The sequence below is a fragment of the Prunus avium genome, chromosome 3, assembly GCF_965620075.1.
Source record: "Prunus avium chromosome 3, drPruAviu1.hap1.1, whole genome shotgun sequence".
NCBI classification, from domain to species: Eukaryota; Viridiplantae; Streptophyta; class Magnoliopsida; order Rosales; family Rosaceae; genus Prunus; species Prunus avium.
In genome coordinates, this window is record NC_142286.1 from 8974899 (window position 1) to 8991267 (window position 16369).

The following is a 16369-nucleotide window of genomic DNA, read 5'->3' on the forward strand; positions in this document are numbered from 1 at the left end:
GGTAGCAACTGTTGCTCAACGAACATCCCACCATTGTAGAACTGACTATTTTCTTCGAAGTTTCAACTACGTACCCATTGCATTTATTTTAAAAATTGTGCACATAACAGCGTAAGATAGGGTAGTTAGTCAGGTCAATGAACCCGCTTCTTTGCACCGAAATTCAGATCTCTTTTTCTGTAAGCTTGCTCGTATAAAAAAAAATTGTACATATATTTCCTTTCGGAATAAGTTTTTCTAAGTGGGGATTTGTAGCTCCACAGTTGAAGCCAGAGTTTCAACTTTCGTCCGTTCTCTCTCCAGACTTTAGGCTCCCTTTGCAACCAAAGAAAATAATTTTCTTTTCCTTTTAATTGAAAGCAGATAAATTGGTATATTATATTAGAAAAGGGACAACTTTATATTTAGCTGCCTATATTTAGATGACCCATCATGGATCCCAGAAGAAAGCAAGTATTGCGGTGGGTGGGAAATGAGAAGTAGACCAGTTTTGTCAATCACTTTTAATCATGTGTTATGTAATAATCACTCCACTCAAAACTGTCACCTATGTTGCACGGACACGGGTACGGGGACACGAAAACGCGATACGGCGATACGAAAAATCTCAAAAAAGTAGGACACGACAATTAAAATAATAATTAATTAATTCTCAATATTTCAATGTCACATAATTCCATAAAACAAAATAAATAACTCATGTTACACTATCCAATTGCTCCCTTGCATTGTTTTGGAAGGCTTTTTCAAGAGGTCCACTAAATCCCTTCCTTTTCTTTGGTTCCAAAACTTCTTCATTCATGCCAAAATCCAAATCAAAAGCACTAGCACTCGAAGAACCTTCTTTACTTGATGTGGCCAAAGAAACGGTTCTTCTAGCGTGGGCATTTTTTATTTTCAACTCCGCATCACTAACTCTTCTACTGCTGTGAAGAGGGAGATAAGAAAAGAAAATAGAGATAGAGAACATAAATAAAAGAATTTGAAAACAAAGGGAAAAAAAATTTGAAAAGATACTTACCTTTGCAAAAGCTGGATAAGAGGAGAAGAGCTGCGCGGAGGAACTGAAGTGGCTGCTGAAAATGTAAGATTCATTTAGGTTTAAAAAAGTCTTTTTCCACTTTTAACCCATCTTTTTAAAAATATTTCAAATCAGTCCACCAAAGTTTCAAAAATCACATTTAGACCCCAACTTTTATTTTCAAAATTTCAATATGGTCCCTACCGTGTCTTGTCTGTGTCGGAGCCGTGTCTTGACCGTGTCGGCGACGTGTCTTGACCTTGTCCCAGCCGTTGACCGTGTCCAACGCGTGTCAGCGGCGTGTCCGACACTCCGACACTCCAGCAGTTTGGAGTGTCGGTGCAACATAGACTGTCATGATGTTACATATTTTACCAAGTACTAAATATTTTTTTTAGAGCTAAGGTTAACTATGATGTATTCAGTAATACGCTTGAATGAAGCAAATCTGTCAACACTACGGTTAAAATGGATGGAATGTAATGAAATGAATCAGATTGATGTGTAAGATTAAGGAATATTGTTTGATTGAAAGTTTGAGGATTGTAATAACGATTTTTAACAAATTTAAAGATCATTTATGATAAAAATCCAAGACTAAATAAAATAAGTGAATAGAAGTCTTACGAGAGCTGAAAAGGTAGAGCCTATGTTGCATGAACACTCCATTAAACTTAAGTGTCGGAGTGTAGGACACTCGGACACTCATCGAACACCCGTGTTCAACAGCCAACGCCGTGTCAACGGTCAAGACACTCCCTATACACAGTCAAGACACTCTCCAAACACAGGTCAACTCATACTAGGGTCAACTAATGTGTTAATTCAATTATAATTCATATAAAATTAATAAACTACATTTGAAAGGCTTGGAAAGTTTGACTTTCACTATATGTGGTATTGTGAAATGGGAGTATGAACATCAATATTTTGTTTTTAAAAAAAATATATAAGTATTATTATTAGTATTATAAATAAAAAAATAATTGTCGTGTCTCCGTGTCGTAGTTATTTGAGATTTGCCGTTTCCCCATGTTCCCTTATCGCATATTCATATCGTCGTATTCATGTCCAGGCAACATAAGGTAGAGCGTTACATTTAACTATTCAACTAAACGAACGTTTTTCATGCAAATGCTAAAGAAATCATTCGAGAAATATGATTGTCTGTCTATAGATTGCTTCAATTGACTATCCTGCTTTTGCGGACACAGATTTTGTCATGCAACTTGTCATTACAAAAGAGCCTTAATACTAAACTATGAACTATTTGACAATCTGAAAATTGGTTCCGCCGCCACGCATGACTCATCAACCGCTGAAAATGCGTCACGCGTTCACACACCATTGACACTATCCTTTTACTTGATCATTTGATCTTACCCAAGTATCTGAAAACATAGGTAAGCCAATCTATCCCGTCCAAATTTTCTTTGCAGACGCATGACTGGCTCCAATCAATGAACATAATCAAGCTAGATATGCTTAAGCAGGGCGTAGGTCCATCAATTTTGGAGCCCCGGGGGAAAAATGAAAAATGAGGCCTTTTTTGTTTAACACTAATCTCATTTTGAAAATAAAAATATAATAAAAGGTTTCAAACTTAGGTGGTAAGTAAGTTAGTTTAAGGAAAAAATGCCCATTATATGAAAGATAAAGAAAAAGGCCCAAAAATGTTCAAAATAAAGCCATAAAAGCACTAGTTTCACACATAAAAGACCTTTTTTGCTAGTATATTTATTGGACTGGAGGTGTGTATGAGGCCCCATTTTTTTGGGGGCCCTATATACTGTCGCCCAGCCCGCACACCCTGTGTGCTGGGCCTGTGCTTAGGAATACTACCTACTCCCTCCTTCTACACATCAAAATCAATATTTCATCATTATTAAAGCACTGAAAAAAGGAGTAGAAGTAGCTTATGGAGAGTGCAAACAACATTTCTCCAGGGTAAAACATTGACAACACTAGATTTTGAGCAAAATTCTGGATTATATACAATGGGAAAACTAGAGCAGCAGACTATATCAAAATAAAAACTTAAGCATTTACACGTTGTCTTATTTTCAAGGTACACCAGTCTCTAGAAATTAGCATCATTATTTTTCCTTTGGGGTTCCTAAATTTCCTAGAAAAGCTGCATTATTAATCTAGCTTACAAAAGTATTCATCAGTCAAGATCTTCGGTAGACCTCCTTTGAGGGAGCTGCATGCTCACGATGTCTTCTCTTGCCAGACAGTACATCGATGCATTACCCTGCTGCTCAATTGCCAGTTGTCTGCTTTCAGGTGTTGTTAAAGCCAAAAGATGCGTAGCCTCTTTATTTTTACGGAAAACCAGATATGCAATTCCAGCCAAATACAATCCCATACCTGAGAATCCTAAAATTCCAAGAAAGACGACGGCCAGAACTTTGAAGTGGCTATGAAGAAGCAACTTGATAAATCCACTAATCAAATAGTATACATTTATGGCCATGAGCAGAGAACCAATGATCCAAGTGATAGCAGAAATCTGCAATTGGAGATAGATCCAATTAATAACTAAGTGAAGAGCATACAGTAAACTTACAGTTTGGTGTACTTTACTGTATTATGTCTAATGATTTAAGTTAATTATAGGAAAAAACGATTTTTCCAGAAATTCGTAAATGCGTCTATGCAATGCTGAAAGACAGCGGAACATATATCCAACAATTGGCATCTCAAAGAGCTTGTAACAAACAAATTAAAGGACTAGCAAACAGATTTCTTCAGTTATAATTGACTAACAACATAACTCAATCAAAAGCTTACTGCAGTAGAGTTGGCATATGCTCCCATCTTGGTCTTGCTGCTGGTGAACTTGAGAAGCGGAATAAGAGCAAAAGGCAGCTCAAACGATAGAATCATCTGCAGAAACAACATCAGAAGTAAGATATGATTTTTGGTTAGCGACCTGAGGACACAAGCTACTAGACACATAAACTATTTTACCTGACATAACTTTTTCAATTTTTAACAGGTTTGAGGGTCTGTGTCTATGCAATAATACCATTTCCAAAAACAAACAAAAAAGAATAATAACAATGCACAATTTCCTTAGCAATAAAGTATATTACTCAAATCGGGCACAACATGAAGGTAAATGATGTAATATAAACAATAAATCTCTAAATGAGTGTTAGACACAGACAAACGACATGTCCAATTTGCCAATATGCAAAATCATAAAGCTGTTTAGTGACTTCAGGGCACATCCAAAGGAACCTAACAGATCTAAATAAAATCAGACAATCATCAATTCATTTTCAGATTAAAACTTAACTTCATTTTGACAGAGCTTTGCGCTTTACGAAGCACATCTCCTGCACTGATATAGTTACTCAACCATTGGAGAAAACGTGAAAAGAATATAAGGGCCAGAGTCAATGTATTAAGTGATTTCTGACAGGTCACCTATATCTGCATTGGATCATGTGAAGAACTTCATAAAATAATGCTAATTCCCTTTTAACAATATTTGACTATTGGTTCCATTTGCTTTAGTAGCAAGAGGAAGCAGTTCATATTATTCTGATTCCTGAGCATGAAATTGGTGATTTGGTACTCACGATTTTGTATGTAACACTGTCATTAACTTAAAAGCACAATTTAATATGTTTTCTAAGGAAAAAGTATCATTATGCACTCCAAGCATACTAATATTCTGCGCACATAAATTATACAAACCAAAAGTATGTGTTCAAAAGAAAACAAGGCAATGTTCAGAAAAAGAGAACCCGTGATTTGGAAGTAAAAGCATAATTTACAGGCAACTTTATCTTACTGATGCAATAATAATCAGCTTTCCAGCCCCAGAAGAGCCACCAATAACTGCAACAATTAAACTAGGGACTATTGCCAAGCATCTTGTTAAGAAGTTCCGAAGCCATGGTTTCAATCGTAAATCTAGAAAGCCCTTCAACAAGAAATAGAGAAACATAAAGTAAAAATAAAACATGATGAGACAAGAAATATAATTGTGCTGTTTTACATTTCAACAGTGGTAGAGAAACGTTTTCCGAGATACAAAGCAGCAATAAATATGTACACCTCTATCTAGTTATTGGTGAAAAACATTAAGAAGCTTTGAGCACTAATTCACAGCATACTGATAAGTTGAGTTAGAAACAAATTAAACTCTCCAATAAGAAACAGGAAAGTCGTCCCGGAATCAGTCATCAATATTAAAATTAGCAATATAAAAATAAAATGCTGGTACCGGAGTAAATTTAGGCTTATTTCAAAGTATATATTGTAACTTCATAATAGTTTTGTTTAAACAGTGACCATGCTTTAAAGGGAAAGAGTTTTATTTCTCTAGCAAGATACCTGCATAACATATTGCCCTGCATATGTTCCTGTTATAGTAGAACTTTGACCTGATGCCAGCAATGCTACAGCAAAAAGTTTGGAACTCCAACTACCTAAAACATTCTGTAAATAACCATTATAAAACATCAGAATGAAAGTGAATTTTCTGTGAAATTCAGTATACAATACATTTCAGCATAGCATATGATAACCAATGCATTACATACTCTTAGTAAAAAGGAAGCTTTATTCAAATCCAAGTCCTTGCAGTTCATCTGATCTTCTGCATTCAAATCCGCGGAATTGCAAACCGCACCACTTACAGAAATAACGGATACATTTATTAGGAAGGCCACCATGAGAGCAAAGCCACTTTCTATCATATAAAATCTGCATGCTTCCTGCAAACAAGAAATTTTGTCAGATAAAGCTCCTTAGTATGTTCAACCATATTCCGAGAACATTATGCTATGGGACAAATTGAAATCATCTTGTCTGCAAAGTCTTTGTAGAGGTGATTTCAGTAAATATCCAAGCACCAATAAATAAAAGGGAATGATTGAAGTGGCTAAGTAGCAACTGTGGATTGGAACTCTTCTTATTAATTTATCATTTTTCAATAAAGTATACAACAAACTTCTCACCACACTATAAATTAGAAACACTAACAGAAATAAATTTCGTTTTTCACCCAAAAACATTTGACAATTTAGACTCTACCACCAGCTACACACGATCTAGTATGACCAAGATGTAATTTGGATAACAATATGACCTTAGATAATAATTTCCAAATCAATAAAAATAATAATAATAAATAAAACTGTGCCCGCTGTCAAAGCCTTTCATCTGCACCTTAAACTTGCCAATTAAATAAATTCTAGAAAATTATGGAGCTAAGGCAGGCTCAAGAGATAGAGGAATGTTAAAGATTGACAAATAGCAATGGACAACTTTGCCATTCATGAATCATCCAGCTAGGGATATGTTCCACCAATAAAGAGTTATTCATATTACTCACATATGTTGTCTTTGTGAGGAGGATAGCCAAAGAGGCAAGAGTTAAAGAATAATAGACATGAAGGAACCATTTTTCAGACATATTTACATTAAAGTTTTATTTTAGAAAAAAGACATAGTTCAAGATTAGTTTATTGAAGAAAAAGTATTACTTTGATGCCACGGACAGATCGTGGTATTTTCCTAGAGAGCACCAATGCAGAGTGGAGGAAGAGATTGTGCCTGTAACAAGTAGATAAAGTTAAAAATGGGGAGCAGAAAGAATTAAATGAAATAACTCAGAAATATATGAAGCCACTAGAAACCTACGGCATAACCATAGCACCAAGAAGTGAAATTGCAAGACCAGTAGCGCCACTTCCTTTGAGTTGAGGAACAAAAAGCCCGTTCAAAACTTCAGCGGCATCAGGTTTTGCGTAGCCAAGCTCAGCAAAGAAGCATCCAGCAATTGTGAGTACAAGGAATGCAATCAAGAATTCAAGTTTCCTAACCTGTAAGTGGAAAAATCTTCGGATAGCTCATTTTAAACTGTAGGCATGGAAAACAAAGATCTCAAAGAATCAAGGGATATAGGAAACATATTGAGTTACCCCATATTGTTGTAATGCAAGAAGAAGCAATGTACTAAGTCCTGTCAGAAGAACGCCAATCCATATAGGTATGTTGAAGAGCATGTTCAATGCAAAGGCAGTTCCAATCACTGGTAAGGAAGAGCAGTTAGAACAAAATGAAGAAACATGTGTCTGATCAATTCAGCACTAAAAATAGATAGAAGTGATACCTCATTATCTTCCTATCTCATCTTAATAATCAAAATCATTTAGAATCAAGAAAACTGTGGATTTACACATGCGGATGCACAAACATATATATTTTTCGGGTTTTTCTGTTTATAATTAGTCATCAAAATATAGATTAAAATCACGCAGCTGCAAAATCCTGTATTTACAATTAAAAAAAACCTAGTGCAATTTGACTATAAGGTAATTAAACACAGCACGGGCAATTGTTCAAGAAAATTATGTCTAAGAAAAGTTAGGACTAGCCCTGCATGCACATAATGTATGTGCACGGGCATGTAAAATAAAATTTACCTAAGGTGTATGGGAGTCCTTTTAGCACTGACAAAAGAATATTTATTTACTTCTAACAAAACCATTTATGAGCAATAGTACTACTGAGAAAAATCGATTCCTACATAAGCACTTCCAAATAGGCCTCTAGTCTCCTCTGAGACAGGACAGCTAAACTAGTTGTAGCTTTAAATTTCATCAGAACCATGAGTACCAGAGAAAAGGTTCTAAACATGGTTAAAAATCATTATCTGGTTCCCTTCTGTCTGAATTTATACAAACATTTGATGAGTAAAAAACTGACCTTCAGGAATGTCACATGCAACTATAGAAATCTCAGCAAGAACCCAAAGGATGAAATTTGTTACTCTAGGATATTCAGCTCGACAGTGCTCTGCCAAATGCTTTCCTACAAATTGAAACAACATTTTGTTTGATAATGTGGAGAATAATGTTTAGTTATAAAAATTAAACAAAAGTAACTGACTTAAAAAATCACATGCCTGTGACTACCCCAAGATTGGCTGCAAGGGACTGAATGACGAGAGCAGCACATGAAGCAAGTAATATTATCCAAAGTAGCTGCAAAAAGAGATTTCTCTGGAGCGTTATCATCAATTCTATGCACTATTTCATCCTCTCGTTACGAGAGAATAAATAATCCATGATAAGATGCTCTCTACAATTATCATGTAGTTGGTAGATTGATAAGGAGGATGACATAGAATGACAACACTCCAGTCCAGAAATTCAGGACATGGTACAAAACAAAATGACATTTTATGATGCTCCAGTCCAGAGCCCTTATTTTGGAGATGCTAAAATTGTCTAATTTCAAAGGTAAAACAACTTCATTGATGATGAAATACACACCCCATACTTGTATTGTGCCCCTGACTGCAAGTCCGTCTCAACTGCAAGCCAACCGCAAAAGATGAGGTTATGTTAAAGAGAACAAAATAAAAATAGAAGCCAAAAGTAAATGAATAGGTTACAATCTCACAATTTCCAGGATCTATATACGCAATTGAAACAAGAAACCCCGGACCCATATAGGCAAATAGGTTTTTCCAGCTTGTCTTCTGCATGAAGAAATGTTAATGGTCATCAATCAAAGAATTTCCAGTGAACATTTATTGCCCTCAAGATTCCTCACATTAGCAATAATCAAGAAAAATAAACTAATAAATAGACAGTGTTAGATAGGCATATTTTGTTCAGAGCTGAAATCCAGATGATATAGACTGACATATCATTCGTGTGTGTGTGTGTGTGTGTGTGCATGTGTGTGTGTGTGAGAGAGAGAGAGAGAGAGAGAAGTGAATTCAGTTAAAAATACTCAATGAAATTAGCTATTCATATGGACAGTATAGAGTACAGTAACCAATTCAGTCTATCACCCACTGCAGGTATCATGGTGAATTCTCTGCATCCCAACGGAACACAAATCAGATTTTCCACTTTTACTTGGATTTTGTTAATACCGTGTGTCAGCTCCTGAGCTTGCCTATATCTTGTTTCTTTTTTCTTTTTCTTTTTGTGACCAACAGGGAGGGAAAATTCGAACTTGAGACCTCTTCTTCCAACATTAGGAAGAGAAATACCACTGAAGAGCTAGTTGGTGGCTATATCTTTTCTTTAACCAAAAAAATATATATATTCAAAGAATGTTTTCAGTTAATCATCCACTTTCTATAGAATGTTTTCAGTCATCCACCCCAACACCCCTGCAGCCCTCTCCACTTACAAGGTGATGTATCAATGAAAACCACCTAAGTTTGTCATTCTTACATCATTTCCAAACACAACGTGATTCCTGTTTCTGATTGACCTAATCCCATTTCACCTTCTAGGCCTGATTTGCTCAGCATAGTTAAATCATTACCAAAAAAGTACACAAGAAAACAAATTCTCAGGACAGATCATGGAATTTCTTATAAAAATATACAAAGAAGTAAATGTTTCATTTAATCCAATATATGCTTATTTCAAACAATTTGGGGTTGCCTATATACCAATCTCCGCCCTAGCCTAGTCTGACTATGAGTTAAAATTGCTTTCACTTTCCACTCTGTAATTGTGGCCATATTTCCCATTGAATGGCATAAACAATGATAATATACTAAGATTGAAACAAATTGCATAAAATATGACAACTAGCACATCAAACTCACATCAGGAACAACAATTTGATCTGTATCTGTGTTCTCAATCAGCGGCGCATTTGAGAAGCTTCGGTTTCCAGTGCTTGCAATGAACTGTGGCTGCTCAGAATTCGAACTCGTCACAGCCATCTTTTCCACCCTCTACTTTAGCACTGCTGAAAGAGAAAAGCTTCTATTATAGTGAAGAAACCTCACATTACAGTTCACCAGTACTCAAATTACAATGAGAATCTGTTTTCTCATGACAGCACTTTCAAACTGGGATAACTTAACATAAAGTATTAATTACAAAGCTGGGATATGATGGGAACTACCCTCTATTTGGTGGTAAAAGGCTGAAAGAAAAGTAACCAACTTTGAATGAATTTCCAGGACAGGATTCTGCTGCTGCCCAGTTGAAAATGAAAGAAAAAAGAAATGGGTTATGCAACCAAAGCTCATTTGATGGAACAAAATTACAAAATTGGATCCCAAATAATGATAAGCCGTTAATATTCAAATCCACCTTTCTTCAAATACTTTGTGGGCAACCAAGTATAGGTAAATAGAGAAAGATGGAAATCCAAGCACAACTGAATAGACATATTGAGAAGGCTACACAAACCTGGATTGAAGTCTTTTTTCCAGAGAATGAGCAGAAACAACAGTTCACATCACATACATCAGAACCCTTATGGCATCAACTTACACAAACAGAAACTCAACTCTCTCTCTCTCTCTCTCTCTCTCTCTCTCTCTCTCTGCGAAAATGGAGTCAGTTGCTGAATGGCTCTTCCCCTCGAGTGCTCTTCTTAAAGAACGCAAGCTAGCAGCTACACTAATGTCTCTATCTCTCTCACGTATAGTCAGAAAGACTCATTCTCTTTTAACAAACACTTTGTTTTGTTTGTTTGTTTGTTTCCGATCCCACCAAAAATACTGAAGTACGTGTGTGTCTCTTTCGTTCCCAAGTTTCATTACTTTATGCTACTATTTCCATTTTTATTATCTCCAGAAAATGATTAAAAAAAATAATTCTCAAAAAGATATTTTCTAACCTTTTTTTTTCGCACCAACTAATTAACGGGTGTATTCAATCATGGTTTGAATGAATCTTAAAGAAGCTTAAAATTTGAGGGGTATTTCATGTGAATGTGTATCCAATTAAAGTTTTAGGTGTATTTCACGTAACTTGTATAAACCATACACAATTCAGGTGTATTACAAAAGTTATTGACTTTGAAGGAAATACATAGTGAATTTTAGGCCATAACAATTCCAACTTTCTTTATCGATTTGGTGGATTTCGAAGACTTTTTTTTAGGCCAAACTTTCTAAGACTCTCCTTTGTGAAATAAAATTTTCTTAAAGTAAACTCTAGATGACATTGAATTACCCCACAAATGAGGTAACCTTTGAATATTCATACTTTAGAAGTTTAACCTAAGACGTCTCGTACCCAGGGGCGGCCCTGACATGGTGCAAGTGGCGCCACCCCACAGGGCCCCCGAAATTTTTTTTCTTTATATTATATTATATATGTATATATATATATAATATTATAAAAACTGTATATATACTCTAGCATGCACCACATTAATACATAAGTATATTTGATCGAGTTGGTTTTTAATGCATAACTCTTGGTACAAGGCCCAGATTCAAGTCTCAATCAATCTATTCATAATTTTATTCTTTTTTCATTATAACAACAACATTTAAAATAGTTTTAAAAAAGAAGCACGTGAAAAAAGGGGAAAGATCCAACTAAACTGATAGCAATATATATCACATCCATATTCTTTCTCCTTTTTTTATAAAAAAAAAGTACTTTCTTCCACTCAAAACAAAACCCAAAAAAATTCATGCATTCTTCTTTCTCTTGAACTCTTATTTTTTTTAACTGAACATACTAATATTTAACTTTATCAAATGAAAACAATAAAAAATATATATATATGAATTTGATTTGTGATTGTTATTACATGCTAATTGATGATGAATTTTAAGTATAAAAAAATTGATTTATGACATTAAGTCATGAGGAAAAAAAATTAGTATTTTCATATTAGATTACGTGAGGGCTCCAGTTTAAGTTTCACCCCGGGCCCTCAAAATCTCAGGACCAGCCATGCTCGTACCAACTCCTTTACCATTAAAAAATCATGTGAATTTGTAACTTCCTACCCTAGTAGTACTTATGCTTACAAATATTTTTTTAAATTTCTCTCTTGCACTTTGGTAAAAGAAAGAAAAAGTTTTTAGTCGTGGCGTGACTTGAAGAGAAGAAAGGAAAAGAATTGTGAGACAAAACAAAATAAATGAAAAAAATAAATGCAACATAGTATTAAGAATTTGTAGAAAGAGTAGAATATTAGGTGAGAATTATATTATCTTTTTTTAAAATAATATTTAAAGAATATTAAACACAATTTTCTCCTTGCTTTAATAAAGTAGACTTTGGACTAAGAATTAATTATCCCCAAATAGATGAGAGCGCATATTTCAATTTCATATTGCAAAAGAGAATATTTTTGATAAAGACATAATACATCTTTTATAAATAGTGTTTGTGACAAAGACTCCACAAATCTTGACCGAATCCAACGGCTACCATTTTATGTGGTCCTTACCTGCCACTATTTGAGGAGATCTACGATAAATTCCCCTAGCCCGTGGCCGTCGTGCGTTTTAAGCCCATGAATCGCGAAATGACAGGTCAACTTTGTACGTATTTGTTTAAGTCAGAGATTTCACTATTTAAAAAAGAAATAAAAATAGAATAAAATTTGGTGTGGTCTACCAAAGCATCGTCCATGTACTTTGGTTGTGTGGTTTATAACTTTAGATTAGATTTTGTGCGGGGGACAAGTTGGAGAAAGAATCGGACGGCTGGTAATTTCTATGGATGACATCGAACGGATGGGGAGTGGAATAGCATTATGGTATTTTCCTCCAAGCATAATAATATTCTGCGCAAATAAATGGTACAAACCAAAAGTATGTATTCAAAAGAAAACAAAGGCAATGTTCAGAAAAAGAGAACCCATGATTTGGAGAGCCACCAATACAGGCAACTTTATCTTACTGAGGCAATAATAATCAGCTTTTTCTCAGGGGCACAATAACCAATTTTATTTCAGTTCCAATTTCCAAGCAAGGGAGGCCCTTGGCATAACTAGGCAAGGCAGTCTTCTAGGGCCCCTAAATTGGAAGGGCTCCCAATTTGTATAAACCCCTATATATAATTACCTATGTGATTTGAACTATTCATATATATTCGTCCTCTTCCTGAGTTCAGTATCTCCTCCTTAAAATTCAGTTTAAGTTTAAACAACATTTTTGTAGTGGTTCATGTCGGTAGGTCAGGTGGAGTATGTTTTTTATGGAAGTTGGAGGCTAATTTACACATATGATCCTTCTTTTCTTTCCCCATCATATTGACGCATAACTTGGTGGGATTGGTGACAAAGAACACTGGAGACTCACATGGTTTTATGGACACCCCTCCACCGAAGACAGACACCTATCTTAGGACCTTATTCGCCACCTAGCACAGAACTCATCGCTCGCATAGGTCTGCCTTGGTGATTTGAATGAACTCTTTGTTAATAGTGAGAAAGAAGGTGCCAACCTTGGACCAGTCAGAAAAGTGCTACATTAGCAGATTGTGTGCTTAGTTTTGTGGGATCCCTTTTCACCTAGTTCAATCGCAAGCATAAGGGGATCAAAGAGCGACTAGACAGTGTACTCCCAACCATCTCAGATCACATATCTATCCTACTCCAACTACATCATCCAATTCATGAAAATAGAAAGGAACATCCCTACTTTTCGCTTTGAGGTAACCTAGCTTCAAGCGAAGGATATTGAGCAAGTAATAACCCAGGCGTGGAATCCAATTATTTCGAATGTCTTGTGCATCAGAATATAATTACTTATGACATATGCATTATAGAAAATTCCAAAATTCTTGCAGTAACTTTTACCCATACAGTTGATGACAGTTAAGCTATAAAAAAAAAAGGTAAAATTGACTAAAATAACCTTTTTCACAATTCTAAAATAGCCCCCTCTTGCATTAAAAAGGCATAGGGACAATAAAGAGGAAATTATAGGGACAACAAAGAGACTGTGTGGAATCGAGGCTATTATAAAATAAAAGTTGTGAAAAGGGCCTTAAGATCGAGATCTAAGGGGTTTTCCTCGGTAGTGTTTATTTACCTCCATCTTGAAGAGACTTATCCATACGGTTAATGACAGTCAAGATTTTCAACATTTTTTAGTTCACACTCATTTTCTTCACCTTGCCAAGTCCAAACAATGTCCTTAAGTGCAGGCCTCACGTCCTCCTCACAAAACTTGGTGTACTCAAGGAGGTCACCGGCCAATTTTGAGAACTTCACCACCTCCACTTCCGTCGCCACCTGAAACAACTCCGCCGACACTGCCAACTTCCCCTTCCTCCCCTCCTTTTTCCCTTGCAATTTCACCTTGAATTCCTTCTCACACACCACTCTAAAATTCAACCTCTCCGCCACCACCCGCAGCTTCACCATGATCGCGGAGGCAGAGCACTTGGACGTGAACATCGACCCCGATTTCCTCTTGTCCTCGAACATGTTCGACAAGTCAAACCCGGATGACATGGACGATATGAATTCGAAAGCATTGAAAAATGGTGGAGATGATGATGAATATTTTGTAGTACTAGTAGTAATGTTACCACTTCTTGACCTACCCAAATTTCCATTTCTATCATCCTTTCTGTTTTGGTCGCTTTCAATGGAATTGGGAACCCTAATTGGCCTAGGAAAATTTGAACCCTTTTGAAACCAAGGATCCCTCATTATCTCCTGAAACGAAATTCTCTTTTCCGGGTCAACAACCAAAACCTTTTTTATCAACAACCTTGCCTCCCCTGAAATCCAAGGTGGAAATTCATACTCAGCTTTGAAAACCTTCGTATAAGTTCTCATCACATTCTCATCCAGAAATGGCAAGTAGCCGGCAAGAAAAACAAAGAGAACAACCCCACAAGACCATATGTCTGCCTTTGCTCCATCATACCCTTTTTTCCTCAAAATCTCAAGCGCCACGTAAGCCGGCGTGCCACACTGCGTGTGAAGCATACCGTCGCTCCAATGATGCTCTGGTAATGCTGACAATCCGAAATCGGAGACCTTCAGATCTCCATTTTCGTCCAGAAGAAGGTTTTCTGGCTTTAGGTCGCGGTGTGAGACACCGCGACTGTGACAAAATTCAACAGCGCTTACGAGTTGTTGAAAGTACTTTCTAGCAACGTCTTCCTTGAGTACATGCGTAATAAGACCACACAAGTGGTGTCAAACTGTAATTTGCAAATAAAGACGTGCACTTTCCTAATAATACTGCAACATAAAGTAGGGACCGTATGCAAACGAAAAGTTTTATCCCATGTAGTATTTCCTGCATAAACTTACTTTCATGAAACATACAGCTGCTAACTTTTTATGCAGTTTTCAATGAATAAATAAAAAGAAGCTTTATCTGTGCACACAGGTGTTAGTTTAATAATTTTCATTATTCTCAAATGAATCACAACCATCAGAAAAATGAGCATCATATTGAGAACATGATACCAAGTATCATTTTGTTGACCAATAACAACCAAAAGGCATATATGTTGTGAAACAGGTTTTTTGAAGCTTTTAACTCTATGGTTGTCACCACCATTGAAACTAAGATCAAGATCAAAATATAAAATATTTGGTAGTTTAGAAAAGCTTTTATTTCCGTTCATGAATTTTGATGGATCTGGTTTTATAGTTTAGAGTCCAGTGTGTATCCACCTCCTACTTATATTGTCAAAATAAGTGCATTACATTTTTATGGATCTGCAAGAAAAACCGAGAAATCAATTGATGGCCGATGGAAATTGTCATAACATTCCATTGCACATTCATAAAAGCATGTCATGTTAAACATTTCAACGCTTGGAGAAGACGTTTCGATGGTTGAGTTCTCCATTGGCTTGCATGGAAATATTGCCACAAATATAATCACCAATACCATTGTCTTCCACACAAGTCTTCTTATCATAATTGAAAAATTTTGCTCTAGAAAGTTGGGTGCAAACTATCCAAGTTATCCTTGAGATATATATGCTTCCGATAAGGAAGCTTTTTCATAGGATTTAAAACAAATTATATTTTGTTTTAAAGAAAGAGCATACGTTTTTAATGAAATAAGGAAGCTTTTTTTTAAAATTAGTTATGGCAACTTAAATTTGTTGTTATCATAAAATATCCAAAAGGCTCATAGCATTTGTTGTGTTTTTTTGGGTCTCTTGGAAAATATTGGAGACTATTTACTAAAAGTTAATTATTTTTTTTATAAGTAGATTAGAGTTTTAAAAGGTAGCTATCGAAACAGAACAATCTCTTTGGAAAGAGTCAGATACTGAAATTTGCCATTTCAATAAAACATAAAGATGCCATGAACTTTCGTTGCTTCAATATTAGTTGTAATTTCGTTAAGTCAATATGATTCTTCACTACCAAGATTATTAGTTGAAGTACTTTTTTTTATTAGTAGGTAAATTTAAGTTGTTTGATTGGCCAATGTGATCATTACCTCTACATTCCTATGTTTAGGTAATCGCTTAGCGTCGTACATAATATTCTCTATCTCTTTCCTCACGTGATCAAATATAATATTCTCTATCTCTTTCCACACGTGATCAAAGAATACGACCAAGGACGGTTTGGTGTAAATAATGACATGATTCATACTTCATA

General features: G+C 35.6%; 1 protein-coding gene, 1 long non-coding RNA gene and 1 pseudogene across 10 annotated transcripts; all 3 read right to left on the reverse strand.

The window, feature by feature from the left end:
- Positions 1-629: 629 nt before the first annotated feature.
- LOC148295567 (uncharacterized) lies at positions 630-1084 on the reverse strand. The gene is made up of 2 exons (XR_015834415.1): positions 1022-1084; positions 630-923 (listed from the first exon to the last, which is right to left on the reverse strand). It is a non-coding gene; the product is annotated as an uncharacterized LOC148295567 (long non-coding RNA).
- A 1874-nt stretch (positions 1085-2958) lies between these two features.
- LOC110763379 (metal transporter Nramp1-like) lies at positions 2959-10537 on the reverse strand. 9 transcript variants are annotated; one of them, XM_021966150.2, is made up of 15 exons: positions 10216-10535; positions 9926-9992; positions 9621-9763; positions 8450-8528; positions 8320-8360; positions 7950-8028; positions 7751-7855; positions 6964-7073; positions 6683-6864; positions 6526-6595; positions 5581-5754; positions 5372-5476; positions 4827-4958; positions 3815-3910; positions 2959-3533 (listed from the first exon to the last, which is right to left on the reverse strand). In XM_021966150.2, exons 3-15 carry the CDS (start codon positions 9738-9740, stop codon positions 3189-3191), a joined length of 1638 nt encoding a protein of 545 aa, XP_021821842.1. In that variant the 5' UTR covers positions 9741-9763; positions 9926-9992; positions 10216-10535; the 3' UTR covers positions 2959-3188. The 9 variants fall into 9 exon arrangements, with proteins under 9 accessions (XP_021821842.1, XP_021821843.1, XP_088107341.1 ...); XM_021966151.2 differs by having other exon boundaries at positions 9621-9766; XM_088251215.1 differs by having other exon boundaries at positions 9926-9995.
- A 3177-nt stretch (positions 10538-13714) lies between these two features.
- Positions 13715-15644, reverse strand: LOC110763369 (CBL-interacting serine/threonine-protein kinase 5 pseudogene; annotated as a pseudogene).
- Between the last annotated feature and the right edge of the window lie 725 nt (positions 15645-16369).

Coding starts and splice junctions, on each gene's coding strand:
- LOC110763379 (XM_021966148.2), bottom strand. CDS start 9,740: ATGGCTGTGACGAGTTCGAATTCTGAGCAGCCACAGTTCATTGCAAGC. Junction 7,074..7,750: donor TGCATGTGACATTCCTGAAG/GTCAGTTTTTTA, acceptor CTTCCTTACCAG/TGATTGGAACTGCCTTTGCA. Junction 5,477..5,580: donor AAGCTTCCTTTTTACTAAGA/GTATGTAATGCA, acceptor GGTTATTTACAG/AATGTTTTAGGTAGTTGGAG.